Source organism: Budorcas taxicolor, chromosome 10, assembly GCF_023091745.1.
Source record: "Budorcas taxicolor isolate Tak-1 chromosome 10, Takin1.1, whole genome shotgun sequence".
Classification (NCBI taxonomy): Eukaryota; Metazoa; Chordata; class Mammalia; order Artiodactyla; family Bovidae; genus Budorcas; species Budorcas taxicolor.
This window is the reverse complement of record NC_068919.1, coordinates 1875151-1897067: the sequence shown is the minus strand read 5'-3', so window position 1 is coordinate 1897067 and position 21917 is coordinate 1875151. Positions and strand designations below refer to the sequence as shown.

At 38.4% G+C, this 21917-nt stretch overlaps 1 protein-coding gene across 2 annotated transcripts in view; it reads right to left on the bottom strand.

Moving 5' to 3' along the window:
• Positions 1 to 21917, bottom strand: part of EPB41L4A (erythrocyte membrane protein band 4.1 like 4A) — a 287116-nt gene that overhangs the window by 98911 nt on the left and 166288 nt on the right. For both annotated transcript variants that reach the window (XM_052646727.1, XM_052646729.1), the window contains exons 5-9: positions 15773 to 15870; positions 14477 to 14597; positions 11974 to 12061; positions 9689 to 9777; positions 9044 to 9107 (exon numbers count right to left, since the gene is read on the bottom strand). In XM_052646727.1, coding sequence (XP_052502687.1) covers positions 9044 to 9107; positions 9689 to 9777; positions 11974 to 12061; positions 14477 to 14597; positions 15773 to 15870 — 460 coding nt within the window. The remainder of the gene's footprint in view (positions 1 to 9043; positions 9108 to 9688; positions 9778 to 11973; positions 12062 to 14476; positions 14598 to 15772; positions 15871 to 21917) is intronic.

Sequence of the window (21917 nt, the reverse complement as noted above, 5' to 3'; positions counted from 1 at the left end):
GTATAACCAAGACGTCTTGGGCTTGTTGACGAACAGTGTCAGCTCCTGGCCACCGTCACTTCCCGTGTCCTCTTCCGAAAACAGGCAGAGAGTTCAGCCACGTTGGTCTAATTACTTGTGGCCAGAGCTGCCAGAAACCTTTTGGTTCTACATCCTGTCACGCTGGGTGGGTTTAGCTGAGGTCAGTTCCACGATATATTACATGTAAATATAATCACAGCATCACTTTTTCCCCTGTTTATTCAGCAGTGTGCTTAGTACATGCCACCTTCTGGGCCTACTGTGGAGACTATATTCTCCCCTGTTAATGAAACCAAGAAATTTGGGTATGATCCTAAACTCCTCCCTATTTTCACAAATCACTCAATCTGCTACCAATCAGAAACAACTTTACCTCCTATTAATATAAAGAATGTTATTATACATGTCTCCCAAATGTCCCCATTTAAACATCTATCAGACATCTGAGATTCAACGTGGTAACTTTACCTCCTATATGTCTCCCAAGGGTCCCCACTTAGACATCGACCACACATCTGAGACTCAACATGTTAACAGTGGGCCTCCTGATTTTCCCCCTGAACCTCTCTACTCACAGCCTCCCCCATCTCCCTTGATGGCAGCTCCATTCTTGCTGCCATTGGTGCCAAACACATTTAAGTCACTCGTATTTCCCACATCCATAAAACCATGTGACTGCATCCAGATCCAACAGCTTCTCAGCACTTGAAATAGTACGACTCTGGTCCAAGTCACTATCTTCTCTCATCTGGATTTTTTAAATCAGCATTACTTACGGAATGAGTTAACAACCAGCAATCTTGGCTCTCAAGGGCATTCAGTGAAAATCAACCATTTCATCCAAACTTTTAAAAAATGTAAACTCCAGTAATGAACACATTATTAAAACAAAGAGCTAACATACATGTTGTAAAACAATAGTGGTGTTTTCATTAAAATAAAAAACCACATACTAATCAAATTAACAGAGATCAAACACAAAGAACAAATATATTAAAAGCAGCAAGGGAAAAACAACAAATAACACACAAGGGGATTCCCATAAAGATAGCAGCTGATCTTTCAATAGAAACTCTTCAGGCCAGGAGGGAATGGCAAGACATACTTAAAGTGATGAAAGAAAATAACCTACAGCCAAGGTTACTGTACCCAGCAAGGATCTCATTCAAATATGAAGGAGAAATCAAAAGCTTTCCAGGCAAGCAAAAGCTGAGAGAACTCAGCACCACCAAACCAGCTCTCCGACAAATGCTAAAGGATCTTCTCTAGACAGGAAACACAGAAAGGGTGTATAAACTTGAACCCAAAACAATAAAGTAAATGGCAACAGGATCATACTTATCAATAATTACCTTAAATGTAAATAGGTTGAATGCCCCAACCAAAAGGCAAAGATTGGCTGAATGGATACAAAAACAAGACCCCTATATATGTTATCTACAAGAGACTGACCTTAAAACAAGGGACACATACAGACTGAAAGTGAAGGGCTGGAAAAAGATATTCCATGCAAATAGAGACCAAAAGAAAGCAGGAGTAGCAATACTCATATCAGATAAAATACACTTTAAAACAAAGGCTGTGAAAAGAGACAAAGAAGGACACTACATAATGATCAAAGGATCAATCCAAGAAGAAGATATAACAGTTATAAATATAGATGCACCCAACATAGGAGCACTGCAATATGGAAGACAAATGCTAACAAGTATGAAAGGGGAAATCAACAATAACACAATAATAGTGGGAGACTTTAATACCCCACTCACACCTATGGACAGATCAACTAAACAGAAAATTAACAAAGAAACACAAACTTTAAATGATACAATAGACCACTTAGACCTAATTGATATCTATAGGACATTTCACCCCAAAACGATGAATTTCACCTTTTTCTCAAGCGCACACGGAACCTTCTCCAGGATAGATCACATCCTGGGCCATAAATCTAGCCTTGGTAAATTCAAAAAAATTGAAATCATTCCAAGCATCTTTTCTGACCACAATGCAGTAAGATTAGATCTCAATTACAGAAGAAAAACTATTAAAAATTCCAACGTATGGAGGCTGAACAACACACTGCTGAATAACCAACAAATCACAGAAGAAATCAAAAAAGAAATCAAAATATGCACAGAAACGAATGAAAATGAAAACACAACAACCCAAAACCTGTGGGACACTGTAAAAGCAGTGCTAAGGGGAAAGTTCATAGCAATACAGGCATACCTCAAGAAACAAGAAAAAAGTCAAATAAATAACCTAACTCTACACCTAAAGCAACTAGAAAAGGAAGAAATGGAGAACCCCAGGGTTAGTAGAAGGAAAGAAATCTTAAAAACTAGGGCAGAAATAAATGCAAAAGAAACAAATGAGACTATAGCAAAAATCAACAAAGCCAAAAGCTGGTTCTTTGAGAAGATAAATAAAATTGACAAACCATTAGCCAGCCTTATCAAGAAACAAAGGGAGAAGAATCAAATCAATAAAATTAGAAATGAAAATGGAGAGATCACAACAGACAACACAGAAATACAAAGGATCATGAGAGACTACTATCAGCAACTATATGCCAATAAAATGGACAACGTGGAAGAAATGGACAAATTCTTAGAAAAGTACAACTTTCCAAAACTGAACCAGGAAGAAATAGAAAATCTTAACAGACCCATCACAAGCATAGAAATTGAAACTGTAATCAGAAAGCTTCCAGCAAACAAAAGCCCAAGACCAGACGGCTTCACAGCTGAATTCTACCAAAAATTTAGAGAAGGGCTAACACTTATCCTACTCAAACTCTTCCAGAAAATTGCAGAGGAAGGTAAACTTCCAAACTCATTCTATGAGGCCACCATCACCCTAATACCAAAACCTGACAAAGATGCCACAAAAAAAGAAAACTACAGGCCAATATCACTGATGAACATAGATGCAAGAATCCTTAACAAAATTCTAGCAAACAGAATCCAACAATATATTAAAAAGATCATACATCATGACCAAGTGGGCTTTATCCCAGGGATGCAAGGATTCTTCAATATCCACAAATCAATCAATGTAATACACCACATTAACAAATTGAAAGATAAAAACCATATGATTATCTCAATAGATGCAGAGAAAGCCTTTGACAAAATTCAACATCCATTTATGATAAAAACTCTCCAAAAGAGCAGGAACAGAAGGAACATACCTCAACATAAAAAAAGCTATATATGACAAACTCACAGCAAACATCCTCAATGGTGAAACACTGAAAGCATTTCCCCTAAAGTCAGGAACAAGACAAGGGTGCCCACTTTCACCACTACTATTGAACATAGTTTTGGAAGTTTTGGCCACAGCAATCAGAGCAGAAAAAGAAATACAAGAAGATTGGAAAAGAAGTAAAACTTTCACTGTTTGCAGATGACATGATCCTCTACATAGAAAACCCTAAAGAAAATTACTAGAGCTAATCAATGAATACAGTAAAGTTGCAAAATATAAAATCAACACAGAGAAATCCCTTGCATTCCTATACACTAATACTGAGAAAATAGAGAAATTAAGGAAACAATTCCATTCACCATTGCAATGAAAAGGGTAAAATACTTAGGAATATATCTACCTAAAGAAACAAAAGACCTATATATAGAAAACTATAAGAGACTGGTGAAAGCAATCAAAGAGGAAACTAATAGATGGAGAAATATATAGTGTTCATGGATCGGAAGAATCAATAAAGTGAAAAAGAGTATATTACCCAAAGCTATCTATAGATTCAGTGCAATCCCTATCAAGCTACCAAAGGTATTTGTCACAGTTCATTTTAGTCTAGTCATTCAGTCGTGTCCGACTCTTTGCAACCCCATGAATTGCAGCATGCCAAGCCTCCCTGTCCAACACCAACTCCCGGAGTTCACTCAAGCTCATGTCCATCCAGCCATCTCATCCTCTGTCATCCCCTTCTCCTCCTGCCCCCAATCCCTCCCAGCATCAGTCTTTTCTAATGAGTCAACTCTTCGCATGAGGTGGCCAAAGTATTGCAGTTTCAGCTTTAGCATCAGTCCTTCCAGTGAACACCCAGGGCTGATCTCCTTTAGAATGGACTGGTTGGATCTCCTTGCAGTCCAAGGAACTCTCAAGAGTCTTCTCCAACACTACAGTTAAAATCTGTGATACATATACACAATGGAGTATTACTTAGCCATTAAAAAGAATACATTTGAATCAGTTCTAATGAGGTGGATGAAACTGGAGCCTATTATATATACAGAGTGAAGTAAGCCAGAAAGAAAAATACCAATACAGTATACTAACACATATATACGGAATTTAGAAAGATGGCAATGATAACCCTGTATGCGAGACAGCAAAAGAGACACAGATGTAAAGAACAGTCTTTTGGGCTCTGTGGGAGAGGGTGAGGGTGGGATGATTTGGGAGAATGGCATTGAAACATGTATATTACCATATGTGGAACAGATTGCCAGTCCAGGTTTGATGCATGATACAGAATGCTTGGGGCTGGTGCACTGGGATGAGCCAGAGGGATGGGATGGGGAGGGAAGACGGAGGGGGATTCAGGACCGGGGACATATGTACACCCATGCAAGATTCATGTCAATGTATGGCAAAACCAGTACAATACTGTAAAGTAATTATCCTCCAATTAAAATAAATAAATTTATATTAAAAAAAATAAAATACGGAGAGGTAGGAATTCCCCCATGATCCAGTAGTTAAGACTCTGCACTTTCACTGCAGTGAGTCCAGGTTAGATCTTGGTGGGAAAACTAAGACCCCACAAATGGGGCAGTGTGACACCCCCCAAAAAAGCCAAAACAAAAAACAAAACAAACCAACAAACAGAAAACAGTGAGGTGAGTGAAATGAGTAAACAAATGCAGAATCCTGATTTTATTAAGATTCTGATATTTTGTTCATTGTGGGTTTTTGTTTGCATTGATTTTGATTTTTTATGTTACTTAAAAATAACACTTATTTGCAAATCAAAATCACAGTGAGACACCACCTCACAACCACTGGGACAGTTCAATCAAAAAAGTAGAAAATCACAAGTGTGAATGAGCATATGGAAAACTTGGAGCTCTGCTAGACGGGAATGTAAAACGCTTTAGCTGCTGTGACAGTTCATTAAAGAGTTAAACACAAAAAATAAAAAGAAATAAAATAAAAAACCAACCAAGAATTCTTTATATGGCTAGATCACTTGACACTCTTCTAGAAGTTGTGACCAATACTATAAAATTACAAAAGTTTATTAAATAACAGAAACAAGAGTATAAACATTTTTACCTGTGACTGATATAACTATATAGCTATAAAATGTATAAGTATCAAATTAAAACTCCTGGCTAGAACAAAAGAATTCAACAAAACACTCATATTTGAAATAAACATAAAATTCCACAGCTTTTGCCTCTATCAGCAAAAACAAGTTATGAGATATCAGAAGAGGAAAAAAATGCTAACTGCAACATTAAGAAAAAATACATAACCAAATACTATGCAGGCACAACATGAATATATATAATAAAAGGAGAAATATTTGTGATATGCTATGAAGAATAAAAACTGTGTACAAAACCACCTGGAGATGAAATATATATACATGTCTATATACATATATTAAATGTTCACTCTAACGGGGAAAAAATCTGAGACAGTGTACCAAAGTAATAATCATAATCACTACCTTTGATCTAAAGTACTAGATAATTTAAATTTTCTTCTTCACAGTGTAACTCCCAGATTTCTACAATCATCATGTAAGATTTTTCTTTAAACCACAGTACCTATTAGGAAGCTTAAATAATGCATAAAAGTATTTATACTAATTAGCTTCTGAACCTGTCAGAGGGATAAACTTTTATAAAACCAATACTTAGTTACAGACAGCTATTTGCTATTTACAAAGCAATATATAGACAGATCATCAGTACACATTAAATATTATTAATATTTATTAAAATACGTCAATGTGTTATGTTGGGCATGGTTAATATTTAAAAGTGGGAATTGGACAGCATTAGTGCCACAGTGCAACCCCAGGAAAATATTTTATCTACAGGACATTGCTATTCTTTTGAGAACTCAATCTCTGAATTTGGCCCTAACAGCACTTAATATACGTAGTTAAGTCTCTGCAATATTCAACCAGAAAACCAGCAGAGTAAGACCCTTAATCATTTTTCAAATTTATGGTAAATTATTGTTCCAGGTGATAGGTTTCAGGGGCTTATTTAATCTGTGATTAACAGTTAGGCCTCCATATTAATCAACTTTATTCTAACATATAAATTACCACCTCATAAAGAGATGCCCTGGTAGAGAAAGGAGAAAGACTATGCAAAGTCAGAATAGTCTGGAAATGGTGTGCTTTGGTCAATGTATTATTTAATAAAACAAATTTTTTTTAAAAATTTAATCGGAGGCTAATTACTTTACAATATTCTAGTGGTTTTGCATATATTGACATGAATCAGCCATGGGTATACATGTGTTTCCGATCCTGAAGCCCCCTCCCACCTCCCTCCCCATCCCATCCCTCAGGGTCATCCCAGTGAACAAGCCCTGAGCACCCTGTCTCATGCATCAAACCTGGACTGGCGATCTGCTTCACATATGATAATATACATGTTTCAAGGCTCTCAAATCATCCCACCCTCACCTTCTCCCCTAGAGTCCAAAGTCTGTTCTTTACATCTGTGTCTCTTTTGCTGTCTCGCATATAGGGTCATCGTTACCATCTTTCTAAATTCCATATATATGTGTTAATATACCATATTGGTGTTTTTCTTTCTGACTTACTTCACTCTGTATAATAGGTTCCAGTTTCATCCACCTCATTAGAACTGATTCAAATGCATTCCTTTTAATATCTGTGTAATATTTCATTGTGTATATGTACCACAGATTTCTTATCCATTCATCTGCTGATGGACATCTAGGTTGCTTCCATGTCCTGGGTATTGTAAACAGTGCTGTGATGAACATTGGGGTACATGTGTCTCTTTCAATTCTGGTTTCTTCAGTGTGTATGCTGGGTCTTATGGCAGTTCTATTTCCAGTTTTTTAAGGAATCTCCACACTGTTCTCCATAGTGGCTGTACTAGTTTGCATTCCCACCAACAGTGTAAGAGGGTTCCCTTTTCTCCACACCCACTCCAGCATTTATTGTTTGTAGACTTTTTGATAGCAGCCATTCTCACCAGGGTGAGACGGTACCTCATTGTGGTTTTGATTTACATTTCTCTGATAATGAGTGATGTTGAGCATCTTTTCATGTGTAAAACAAAAATTTAAATCCCTTTGATGCAAGCATGAGTTAAATGTGACCTGCTCTGTCACCTTACTAAAGACCACAGCCACTAAAAGAGCCAGGAGCACACGGTGCCTCAGGATGCACACCGACAAACCGACAAACCGTCAAGTTTTCTCAGAAATGCCAGGGCACAGGGAGGGAGCTGTGTGTGTAGGAAACCAGACCACCCTCGGAGACTGCCATTAAAAAAATAAAAAATCACACAATGACATCAATTTTATTGTTGTTTTTACCTAATAATGAAGAAATGTAAGAAATTGAAAGTTCAAGTTAGCTGCAACTTTACCAAACATTCATCTCAAGGCAGCAGATGGCATTTTAAGGCAGTGTAGTAATAATGTACAAAGAGCTCACCAAAGGACCTCATTCACAAAAATAAGTTAGGTCTCAATAGGAAAATGACTTTGAATAATAGTAATGTTTCCATGAAAGTCTTGCCATTTTATTATCATGTTTTCTTTTGTTTTTCCCTCTCAAGGCCACGTAGTTTGTGAGGTCTTAATCGTAGATCCCCCGACCAGGGACTGGACACAGGCCCTAGCAGTTGGAAGTGTGGAGTTCTAACCTCTGACTGCCAGGGAACCCCTACTATCACATTCTCACTAAACACTCTGATGGCACGTCACATAATTCTGGGAGGGATCACTGCATTTTTTTCTAGAAGAACAAATGGTAGTACCAAGTTCTCTGCTTTGGCAGCCCACCACCCCAGTACATCAGTTCACTGATCAGGCGCCAAGTGCTTACTGAGCACCTGCTGCATGCCGGACACTGAGCCGGATGTTACGTTCCAACTGTGGTTGCAGCCACTTTTCTTCCTGTGTCTTAGTTTGTCGCTGCATCATCGGATTGGTTTTACCTCTTTTTACAACTATCTCACTAGAAAGTCAACTCAAGACCATTCACTTAAATTCTGTTCTGCAAAAAGTTAGTATTAAAGAGACAGAAGGGTGGATTCGCCTACGTCTTATTTTCACCTGTGTATCCCATAAACATGAATTATAGTAACAGCACTTCAAGGAAGCATTACTTTCACAGGGAGATTAAAAGGAAGCTTTCATATTCTTGTCTTCCTTTGCCTGGTTTCCCTAAAACTACTCGTCAAAGCACGAGAGCACCCTGAGGCTCTAACAAATCCTGTGCCTACTACCCAAGCAGTCCTGGAGGTCTCTGCCAAGCTGCAGCAGGACGGTCAGCATTTTTGCACCCTTGGCTCGCACTCCCTTGAAAGCATCCAGAGTTTCTCATCTGGTTTACCTACCATGCTCAACTAGGGAAAGAACAGAAGTGTGACTTCCTGTAGATTGTTCAATTGACTTTGAGACAAAATTAGGACATGTTTTGTCCTGCATGAAAGCTGCACCCTTCTAATTACATGAATCTTACCTTCACAGACAGTACTAAAAAACTAATAATGATAATCACCTCCTATTCTCTCCTGTGCCCAAGAAAGGTTATTTTTTCCCCTTTGTTAAAACTGAAGTGACATTTCTCCATAACTCATTCATTTATACTCACTTCCCCTTCCCTTCCTTGAAAAGGAGTTGTTTATCTGAGCCAGTTAACCTGGTTCCACGTGGCTGCAGCTGAAGAAAACATGGCATTTTTACTTTACTAGGTCTTCTAAGTTATCAATGAGCAGACAAGGCTTCCCGTCTCAGGGAAGCTAAGCACTAAACACAAACTTACGTCTTTTCCCAGTACTCTGAGTTCAAACTGGGTCTCCTTGAAGTGAACCTTTGTAATCCGAGGCCTGGAAAACAAAGCAGATGGTGGTGCTACTGCTGCTTTTAAGAATTAATCAGAAATTGAGAGAAGTATCCAGTGGGAAAAAAGATGGCTCCTACTGGCTCCTTCATAGGTTGCTACTGCTCTGGACACCTTCCTAAACTCACTCCCTTCTCACTCTCCTGGGCTTCTCCAGTGAATGCAGACGAGCTTGGCATCCCCAGGCCCTGGCAGTACAGCCTTTCCAGATACAGCGTAGTGCTGTGGGCTCCCCAATCTCTCTCAGATCCTTCCTCGTTTAGAGTCAGAACTCAGAGCAGTCCTGGGCCCACAGTTCACCACACACACTGGAATGGATAGGAAATCCTACTATATACAGCCTCCATGGACGAGAGAGTCTAGAATCAAAATACCTCAAATTTACAGAGAACATATACACCGAGATGAACTAGCAGAAAACTCATACCCACTTTCACTCATTTATTATCAACCACTGGAAATGTCTGTTTGCTTTTTCCCAACACTTTCAATGACATTCAAGTTCCATAAGCCCAATACATATAGTGCACAACTTCAATACCAATTCTGCCCTCAAGTTAAACTTACCAGAAATACTTTCCCACTTGTTTTTTATTCTTATAGACGACAACACCGACCGGAGTTAATCCTAAAAAATACTCAGATTTGTTTTCTCCCTGCAAAAACAAACATATGCTTGTAACCACAACTTTATTCATGTAAAAACTCTCTGTCAAACTGTAATTAGCCATATGCACACTGTCTGTTGCATAAATACTGGATCTGGTTTTTCAAAGACATCAGCTTAGAAAGCTAGTTAAGCTATCATGGTAGCTAACTTGCTGCTCATTTTTTCCCGAAGTTTTTAAGAAAACTGTTCTCAGTGCATTCTAACTGGTCACCTCAGTTCATTAAAAGAACCTGGACCACCTACCGATCAGGCCACTGACTGACTCACTCCGTGTTGCTTCTATAGTCGTGTTCACCCAGCTGCATATTAACTAGAATCCCCCATGGACCTTAAAATGCTCTTTCCTGGGTACCATCAAAACAGGTTAAATGGGAATCTGTAATGATGGAATCCAGGTAACAAAAACACACAAATGTTCCAGGTGATTCTCCTGAGCAGCCAAGAACTGACAACCACTGGCTGCCCTCAAGGGCCCTTTTCAAGATCACTTATCTTACTCTCCGATCTGGACAATCATGAGGCCTGGTTCACCACCATCCTCCCCAGAATCCTCAGTCAGCTGCCTGCATGATTTTCTGAGGTCTCCAGCATACACCTTTCTATTTTCATTTGTGCCTTAAGATTGCTCAAAACTTGTAAAATACGATCTCTTCTGGTAAAGACTGGAAGCCTTTCATTTCTGGACAATAACAAATCCCAATTAAGAAAATGGGATTCTGGATTGAAAATGTCACAGAGTGCATACCAAACAGGAAATTGACTTTGTATTCATTCTTTTTTTTTTTTCTATTCTAAGGTCAAATAACAGCCTGCAAAGCCAAATTCCCAAGGAACATAAGATAAATATATTTTCAAAGAAAATCAGCTGTAGCCTATTGTTAGTTCTAAAAATTCAATTTTAACGCAAAGTATGGAAGATACTAATGAATCTGATTAATTTGGCATAAACTTCCACCTCCCACAAAAAACGCGTGTTTTGAATTAGGATAAACATTACATAAACATAGAGGTATTTTACAGAAGACCCTCTTTAAAAATTTCCTACAAAATATACTTAGTTTTATAAGTAGTTTTAAAGGACAGTAGGATGGAGCATTTAATGGTTTACTGATATTAGATTATAATTTATCAGGGAACAACTACTTCTACCAAATATGTAATTTTCATTGCCATATTAACAGTATACGCAGGGATGCCACTAGTTCTTTACAAATAATATCAGATGATTTGCTTTGGGAAACTCTGAGACTCTTACGTTGGACACAACTGAGCGACTGAACTGAACTGAGACTCTTACGAGCAAAAGGCATATTACAAAATGAATACATCAGTTAGTGCCTGTGTTACAGTAAGTATATCAGGATTTCTTAAAAACTGAGTTCTGAGTCCATAATTCAATTGACAAGCATTCAATCTACATACACTCTTTAGCAGTTCATTTCATGTAAATAAAACATCTGATCCACTTTCTCAAATAATCAAATTTGTTTACTGCTAACTAAACTCACAAAACCAAAGACAATGACACTCCAGTCTCATGGGCACAGAAGAACCAACTGGTAACCTTAGAAAAGTGTCTCAAAGTTGAAAACCTGATCCAGAAAATTCAGTGCAGATTCAGTGTCAGTGTCCACTGATCCTATTCAGAAAGCTTTCATCAGCCACTGAGGAAAGTCTGGAAAAATGTTCCTATTTATGCAATGGCAATACTGCAGTAGGCAGTAACCCTAATATTGGTAACACCTGCACACCCAACATAGACCCACCAACACTTATACATGTACTGTTGCCAAAAGTCTACTTTGCCATGCAGGTGATTTTATGAATTCTTTTCAGCCATAAACTCTATTTTTGGAAAATCTTCCTGTTTTCTAATATAATCAATTATAAACTAATTTAAAACCGTTTTGACGTTTAGCTAACCCCTCTGGAATTATTATCCAGATTGTGTTTTCAAGCCAGTTAATTGTTTTCTACACACGGAAATACAATCACAGACTTTTATGCAAAACTCATTAGGATTTAAATGACGCAAAAGATTCTTTATGTTCAAAAACACAGATGAAAAAGTATCATCTGCTCACTAAACAATAGGACTGCTGCTTTCCTTTGGGAGTTTCAGCGACTTTTTAAGAAAATGTCATCAGCTTAAAATATTCTGTGTTAATTAAATGTTACTCACATAGACAGGATGGAGGTCAACACCATACATCTCCAGGGATTTGGCAGTCCTCAAGTAATTCAGCTCTGCTTCAGAAGGAGCCTGACCCCTGCACGCAGCATAAGGACAAAACAGCCTTACTTTACTTACAGCTACTGCGCTCACAGGGAGTAAAAACCATTTTCACTATATTCACTGGAAAAATAAATAATCCTTTGTGCTAATGCAAACTTAAGCCTTCATATTTCAAGAAGCCTCCTGCCTTCCTGGTGACAAAATTTTATATTCTGAGGTGATACTTGTAAGTTTCATTTACCAAATCTAGTTTTGCTCATTATAGCCAATTCCAATAGCTCCACACATATTAAAAAGTCTCAGTTTCAGAAACCCCAAAGAGATTATTGAGCATATAAGCACTCAAATCAGAAAGCACACCCCTTTGCAAAGAGTAAAATGTCTCTATGCTCCAGCAGCTCTCCATCGGGAAGTAAACGGAGGAGAGCTGTGGTGGGAGCAAAGAGAGTGGGCTCCTCAACAGCCAACTGGGCTCAACAGCACATGTCACTTTCTTAATACAAAATGCTTGTCACTTTTCTTAAAGTCTTCCCCAACTCTTCATCAGTGATAATATACAGAAAACAGCATTCATTCCTAACAGGATAAGCATCTGCCAATAATCTCCACAGATAAGTGCAACTCTGTGTGTGTATGTGCGTCAGAGAGAGAGAGAGTGAGAGAGAGATTTTTAATGGTTAAAAAAAGGAGTTTTTTAAAATTAAAAAATACTACTTCAAGGCAATCCCATGTTTCAGCCATGGTACTCTGGAAAACCCAGCAATGTAATACTTTTGAAATCTATGAAGAATGTTTACCACAAATTAGACACAAAAAAGCTACCAAATACTGATTGAGCTTTAGCCTCTTAAAAGTAACCACCATGCTGTCAGTGCCATCACATAAAGCAGACAAGGTGCTGTGCCAAAGTTCCTTGATGATTTCAAAACATAATTGAACTTGAGAACTCCTAGCACAATTAGTATTCTCAGAATGTGCCAAATACACTGCCCTTCATAATTTTGTAACAGGCATTCTTTCAGCACTCATTTCAGGTGAAACCTTATAATGCAGGACTCTAGAACAAGGCTAGAATACAAGGTGGAGAGCCTGGTTTCTCTGATTGCAATTTCTGCTGCTACTCATTGAAACAAATCCTTCAGGCAAACATTTTTTTGTTGACCAGATTAATTCTACATTTTTTTCTCTTAAGTATGGTAGATCTGAAACCAAGCAAATTCAAGAGGGAAAGTTACATGAGAGGCAATAAAGGCAAAGTTAATCAGTATAGGAAATTTAACAAAATAACTATAATTAAATTATAACTTCAATGCTGCAGGTCATTAATTGAAAATCCTACTTGTAGAGTGTGTATATTTCTCAGAAGTGCATGTGGTGTTAATATAATACCCTTTGAAAAGCCACACTGGTGTCATGATCTCCAGATTCATTGCTAAAGACTGAATAAGGATTTGCTTGTAACTGTGAATTTGCATACTTAAGACAGATCAAATCCAGAATACATTAAGGCTTTTGTGGTTATAAAATGCATTCATAGTTTAAAAAAATTAATTTCACGAGGTACTGGTGACTGAAAAAAAACATAAAATTGTAAAATAGAGTATGTACAGAATGATTTCATTTATGTATTTCATACATACATAAATACATTTATATATTTCATTTCATACATACATAAATCTACATAAAATAAACCTTCGATATAAAATAAATTTTCATACAAAATAAATTATGCATAGAGAGGGATCTGAAAGGCCACTGACTAAAAATATACTTACTTTAAGTATTAGGATTTACTTTTTTACACTTTTTTTTTCCTTTTTAAATTGTCTGGGTTTCCTATGAGCATTTTAGTGTTATAAGCAGTAAAAAAAAAAAAAAAAAAAAAAAAAAAAACCTTTAAAAAGAAAAATGTTCAAGACATAGAATAAGAAACTTTTCTTTTCTTATGCCTGTCAATAGCATAAGATGATCGCTGATGCGATGTAAAGTGGGATTCTTTTTTCACCAGCCTTACTGAGATATAATTGACATATAACATTACGTAAGTTCAAGGTGTATAAGATATTGATTTGATACATTTAAATACACATTGCGTAATGATCACCACCATAGCATGGCTATCATTTTTGTTGTGCTAACATTTAAGATCTACTCTCTTGGCAATTTTCAAGTATATAAATACACTGTGAGGGCATAATGCTAAGTGACATAAGACAGATGAAGACAAATACTGTATAATATATCACCTGTATGTGGAGTTAAAAAAGGAGACCTCATAAAAACAGAGACTAGAATGGTGGCTACCAGAGGGTGGGGGAGGGGAGGGGTGTGTGTATGTGAAACAGAGACATGTTGGTCAAAGAATATAAACGTCCAGTTATAAAATGAAGTTCTGAGGCTCTAATGTACAACATGCTGATTAGCGTTCATAAAACGGGCTTCTTACATCAGAGTCTTATGAATCCTTTCTATAGCTTCTTCAAGTTCTTCCTTTTGATCAGGAACAAATCGGTACTCTGACACATAGCCTGCAGTGTGTTTATATGGATCATAATCTCCAAGTTCAGCTAAAACACAAAGAAAATGTCACTTTTTTCCATTTTAGGATAATATACCTAAAAATACAGGAATAAAAGTATTCCTATCATGCTTAAATATTTTCTTCAAATGCTTTATCAATAAATTTATATAAGGTAACTAATTTTAGTTTAAAACAACTCTGATGAGCATATATAGAGATCAACAAAATCTTATCTAAAAAACATAACATTTTTGCTTTCTGTGAGACTATAACTATCATTTTCATTTAACTTATTCTTAGCAGTTTATATGAAGTACAATGTAAATAGAATTCAAAGCACATATAATGGAAATGCCTGAGGTGAAAAACAGCTAGATCCTCTCTCTGACAAGGACACCAAGAGATAAAGCATGTGGTTCAAAACATATTTGCCCCAAATAATGGTCATGGAAATATAATACGATGTTGCACATAACCCCATTACAGTTTACACAAAGAACAAAATGAATCCAGAGAATTCACTATGTTATGCTTATAAAAATTCTTCCTACATTAATCCAGCTTCCAAGCCCAACCCAGTTCCCCAGTTCATTTACAGAGCATTTTTCTGGGAATATTTTTTCTAGACTATCTCTGGTCTGCGAGAACTACACAGGCAAGGAACATTCTGTCTCATCACCCCATACCTAGCTTGATTCCTTGAAGGGGCTCAGTAATTATAACTACAAGACAGCCTCAGATTCAGCCTCCAAAAAGACAATGCCACCTGGAGCTGCTCCCTCAATATGGTGGCCACATTGATGCCAAGAGCTAATGGACAAGGGGGTGTTGACTGCAGGCAACAAATTAAACTGGTGATGGCGCCTGCCCATGTGGAGTCTTCACAGCAGCCACTTGGAATCAATGGGATCTCTGAGACACAGCAGCTACGAGGGATCGATCAACTTAGGCAGAGTGTAGAACAGAACAGATTTTCAGACTCTCCACTGAGTCAAGAATCAATGCCACTCCCATGACTAAAACTCCATGGGACCTCCTATCAGGGATATGTAACCAGTTTCATTTTCACCTCTTCTGAAGGCATGTTGATTAAAACCGGAATTCTAACTAAATTCAATTTCTTTTTAGCAAAATGTCATTTATTTATAAACTTGCTTAAAAAGAAAAATTCAAACATCCTGCTCAAGACCTCTGAAGCAAGTCTGCTTAAGTGAAACCTACCCTGGATGGCATAGGCTCCCAGTTGAGCAGCAGTGTTAATGGGGCAGGGCAGCCGGCCCTGAAGGACATCTTGCTTCACCTGCAAGAAAAACTGATACCTAAAAGAAAAACAGAAGAGAGAGTAATGATCTCTTCCACTACTATCATCTGAATGTTCAGACCCTGAAACCTGTCGCCTTTAATGAAAATGAAGCCGATTTTTGCTCTTTTGTGAGGGGGCTGTTGAGGGAACAGGGACTATTTAAACACACTGCAGAGGCAATCAGGGCAGTGACTAAGGAGTGAAGGGTCTCAAGTTCAACCAGCTGGATTGCATCTCAGCTCCAGGACTCACTAGCTGTTTGCCTTGAGTGGCTATTTCATGTAACAACCAGGCTCCGCAATAGTAAAAGTGAGACCAGGAAGTATCCATACCTCATCAGGTGGATACAGACGTTACATACAAGCTATTCTTACCATTCTCATCACTGCCAATGCTGCCGCCACCGTGACATGTTCTCCTTAGAATGAACATATTACAAGGACACACTCAATAAGCTATGTGCTCCCTACAGAGTCTAAAATCATGGGTACAGGACAGAAAGGTCATTATAATTCCATCAGTCCCCACAGTTATTAAGATGCTGCCCATTACCTGAGGCTTTGCTCATTCCATCTGCTGAAAGAAAACTTTTTATAATAACAGTGCCACATATAGTAACAGAAAACTTATAAAATGAGGTTAGTACCAATTTCACCTCCAATTTGCAGATGAACAAGTTAACAGACACAAAGAGATGAAAAAAATTTGTCCAAGATCTCACAATTAGTTATGTAGCAGAACTAGAACTGCAACGCAGTAGCAATTATGACTCCAGGCTCTCTAAATCGGGATGCTATGCAATCGTAAGCTACGGTTTCCCCCTTCTCCTTCCATTCAGGCTTTCTGCCAGTGGGTGACGAACGCGAAAAGTTAATGAAACAATACAATGAACAGTCAATGCCATCCCCGGTCACCACCACTCTCTCTCTCTCTCTCTCTCTCTCTCTCTCTCTCTCTCTCTCTCTCTCTCTCTCTGTCTCACTTTAGGCTGTCTTTTGTGATCTCTCTCTTTGCAAGGTGATTCCTGCTGTCATTGGGAAGGACAAGGAGAAAGCGCAGGAAATTAACTATAAAAGTCAGTTGTCGTATTTCTGTACCAAATGCTCACAATTAAGTTTTTAGAGAAAGAATTTTAAATGCTACTCTGATAATTTCGAGAAGTTCAATTCAGTTGCTCAGTCATGTCCGACTCTTTGCACCCCAATGGACTGCAGCACGCCACGCCTCCCTGTCCATCACCAACTCCCAGAGATTACTCAAACTCATGTCCATTGGGTCGGTGATGCCATCCAACCATCTCATCCTCTGTCACCCCCTTTTCCTCCTGCCTTCAGTCTTTCTCAGCATCAAGGTCTTTTCAAATGAGTCAGCTCTTCACATCAGGTGGCCAAAGTATTGGAGTTTCAGCTTCAGCATCCATCCTTCCAATGAATATTCAGGACTGATTTCCTTTAAGATGGACTGGTTGGATCTTCTTCCAGTCCAAGGGACCCTCAAGAGTCTTCAACACCACAGTTGAAAAGCATCAATTCTTTGGTGCTCAGCTTTCTTTATACTCCAACTCTCACATCCATACATGACTACTGGAAAAACCATAGCTTTGTCTAGACAGATCTTTGTTGGCCAAGTAATGTCTCTGTTTTTGAATATGCTGTCTAGGTTGGACATAGCTTTTCTTCCAAGGAACAAGCATCTTAATTTCGTGGCTGCAGTCACCATCTGCAGTGATTTTGGAGCCCAAAAAATTAAAGTCTGACACTTTTTCCATTGTTTCCCCATCTATTTCCCATGAAGTGATGGGACCAGATGCCATGATCTTAATTTTCTGAATGTTGAGCTTTAAGCCAGCTTTTTCACTCTCCTCTTTCACTTTCATCAAGAGGCTCTTTAGTTTCTCTTCACTTTCTGCCATAAGGGTGGTGTCATCTGCATATCTGAGGTTATTGATATTTCTCCCGGCAATCTTGATTCCAGCTTGTGCTTCTTCCAGTCCAGCATTTCTCATGATGTACTCTGCATAGAAGTTAAATAAGCAGGGTGACAAAATACAGCCTTGATGTACTCCTTTTCCTATTTGGAACCAGTCTGTTGTTCCATGTCCAGTTCTAACTGTTGCTTCCTGACCTGCATATAGGTTTCTCAGAAGGCAAGTCAGGTGGTCTGGTATTCCCATCTCTTTCAGAATTTTCCACAGTTTGTGGTGATCCACATAGCCAAAGGCTTTGGCATAGTCAATAAAGCAGAAGTAGATGTTTTTCTGGAACTCTTGCTTTTTCGATGATCCAGCAGATGTTGGCAATTTGATCTCTGGTTCCTCTGCCTTTTCTAAAACCAGCTTGAATACCTGAAGTTCACGGTTCATGTATTGTTAAAGCCTGGTCTGGAGAATTTTGAGCTTTATTTTACTAGCGTGTGAGATGAGTGCAATTGTGCGGTAGTTTGAGCATTCTTTGGCATTGCCTTTCCTTGTGACTGGAATGAAAACTGACCTTTTCCAGTCCTGTGACCACTGCTGAGTTTTCCAAATTTGCTGATACATTGAGTGCAGCACTTTTACAGCATCATCTAGGATTTCAAATAGCTCAGTTGGAATTCCATCACCTCCACTAGCTTTGTTCGTAGTGATGCTTCCTAAGGCTCACTTGACTTCCCAATCCAGGATGTCTGGCTCTAGGTGAGTGATCACACCATCATGATTATCTGGGTCATGAAGATCTTTTTTGTATAGTACTTCTGTGTTCTTGCCACCCCTTCTTAATATCTGCTTCTGTTAGGTCCATACCATTTCTGTCCTTTATTGAGACCATGTTTGCATGAAATGTTCCCTTGGTATCACTAATTTTCTTGAAGAGATCTCTAGTCTTTCCCATTCTATTGTTTTCCTGTTTCTTTGCATTTATCACCGAGGAAGGCTTTCTTATCTCTCCGTGCTATTCTTTGAAACTGCATTCAGATGGGTATATCTTTCCTTTTCTCCTTTGCCTTTCATTTCTCTTCTTTTCACAGCTCTTTGTAAGGCCTCCCCAGACAACCATTTTGCCTTTTTGCGTTTGTTTTTCTTGGGGATGTCTTGATCCCTGTCTCCTGTACAATATTATGAACCTCCCTCCATAGTTCTTCAGGCACTCTGTTTATCTAATCCCTTGAATCTATTTCACAATTGCACTGCATAATTGTAAAGGATTTGATCAAATTTGTACCCACAGGCTTAAGTGGAAATCTGCTTAACACCCTGCAGTTTCCCCACCGCTCAGTAATATCACCACAGTTCTTAGGTAATGGAAACCAATAACAATGTGTAATCTGCGGCACCCACGTTCAATCACAAAATCTGTTTTTTGGAGTCTATATACTTTTCACCATCTCCTAGTCTGGGTAACAAACCCGGAGAGTTCTAAAACTTTCACAACCCTGTCACTAATCATACTTATCTCTCTTACAAACAACCTTTCCAAGAAGTAAATGGGAGAATGTTACTCCCTTGATTTACCAAAAAAAAAAAAAAAAAAACCAAAACTTAAGAGATTTCCCTAAGCCTTCAGGATAAAGTTCAAGATCCCTAAAATAGCTTGTAAGACTTTTACTTACTTCTTGAGCCAAATTTCTTGCCGTGAACTAATGACTACCCCCACTGCCTAACTTGCAGTAAGTGAAAAAGTTGGCTTAAGCTCAACATTCAGAAAACAAAGATTATGGCATCTGGTCCCATCGCTTCATGGGAAATAGGTGGGGAAACAGTGGAGACAGTGTCAGACTTTATTTTGGGGGGCTCCAAAATCACTGCAGATGGTGATTGCAGCCATGAAATTAAAAGACACTTACTTCTTGGAAGAAAAGTTATGACCAACCTAGATAGCATATTCAAAAGCAGAGACATTACTTTGCCGACTAAGGTCTGTCTAGTCAAGGCTGTGGTTTTTCCTGTGGTCATGTATGGATGTGAGAGTTGGACTGTGAAGAAGGCTGAGTGCCAAAGAATTGATGCTTTTGAACTGTGGTGTTGGAGAAGACTCTTGAGAGTCCCTTGGACTGCAAGGAGATCCAACCAGTCCATTCTGAAGGAGATCAGCCCTGGGATTTCTTTGGAAGGAATAATGCTAAAGCTGAAACTCCAGTATTTTGGCCACCTCATGCAGAGTTAATTCATTGGTAAAGACTGTGATGCTGGGAGGGATTGGGGGCAGGGACGACAGAGGATGAGACGGCTGGATGGTATCACTGACTTGATGGACGTGAGTCTGAGTGAACTCCGGGAGTTGGTGATGGACAGGGAGGCCTGGCGTGCTGCGATTCATCAGGTCACAAAGGACTGGACATGACTGAGCAACTGAACTGAACTGAACTGAACCCCCACTCCCTAACTTGCAATCTCTTTTCCAGCCCTACTTAAACATTTTCCATTCCCTGAATGCTCATCTTAGGCATCAAATCCACTTTGTTATAATCATCTGGGTTCCTCTTGAAGAGAAGAAAAGCAGAGTAAAGTAACATTAGCAGAACTGAAATGCAAAAATATAGAGATATTAACCAGAATTACTACAGATTACTGGAAACTTGTGTTAGCTTCACTCGCTTCCTCAATTGCTAACTTGGAATCTCTTTTCCCAAGGTGTGTTTTGTCTTTTTTTTTTAGTAAATGGGTCATAGATGCATATTTGTCTTGCTCTACTAAGACTTTTACAACATTTGATTGAACAATAAAAACCTTTTGCCAAATAAATTTAGAGGCCTAACTCTATAGACTTTGCTTCAGAGAGAAATGGAAAGAGAACCAAAGAGATGAGAAAACAAAGAGCTTAAACAGAGAGAAAAACAAGCAGGTAAAAAGGAGAAGAAACCAGATCCCACCGATGACTATATTTCTAGTATCTCAGGCTCAGCACACAACAAGTACACAGTAAATACCTGTTGACTTGATGGATATAAGAATGAACAGAAAGACAGATGGATGAAAATGGGGACAAATTAGCATCCTTTGTTGTCTCTGGGAAATTTATGAAAAAAAAAAGGACATCTATTCAAACTTCCCTGGATAGCATGTCTTTTAAAGATACTGGAGATCTTTAAACCATTTTACTTTTTTAAAATTCACTAAAATCAAAGAAGACAAGTAAACTATTTTTAACTAATAATTTCATTAATCTCTATCATGGCAAGCATCACATTAGTTTTATACAAGAGAAACCTCTAACACAGCAAAATCATATTTTTATATGTTAAACACTTTATCTTATCTCAAGGCTTATTTTTAATATACATAACTAATTTTGTCCATTTATGAGACTTAGTGTACAATATAATATTTTATTTATTTAAAGTATCTGCCTGCAATGCAGGAGACCTGGGTTTGATCCCTGGGGTTTGGAAGATCCACTAGAGAAGAAAAAGGCTACCCACTCCAGTATTCTGGCCTGGAGAATTCCACGGACTGTATGTACAGTCCATGGGGTCACAAAGAGTCAGACACTGACTTTCTCTTTCACTTCACTTTATTTAAATTATAGATTTAGAGTTGCTAGGTCTTCCCTTCTACATCATTCTGATTAAGGCTATGATTAGATGCGTGAGTCCTTGTTTATCTCTGGTTTTAACCAGATAAATCCCATTTTGCCTAGGACAGTTTCAGCTTAAGCCTATTACATATTCTCCATTATTAAGAACTTTTCTCATCATGCTCCAAGTGTTAGGGTTTGAACAGCAAATTATATGATGACCTGAGTTATATTATACCCTTACTGGAAAAAAAATGCTGATCCAGAACATATTCTGATACAAAGCAGTGTCTGCATAAAGCAGTTACTTGTTATCTTTTAATATAAATCACTGTACTAGTGTATATGGAGAAGGAAATGGTACCCCACTCCAGTACTCTTGCCTTGAAACTTCCATGGACTGAGGAGACTGGTAGGCTACAGTCCATGGGGTTGCAGAGAGTCAGACCCAACTGAGCGACTTCACTTCACTAGTGTATACGCGCTGTCACCCCGGTGAGATTAAGAGCCCCATAAGCGGGGGGGGGGTCCTCCATCTTTCACCCCAACCTCCCTCATGACAAGAGTACAA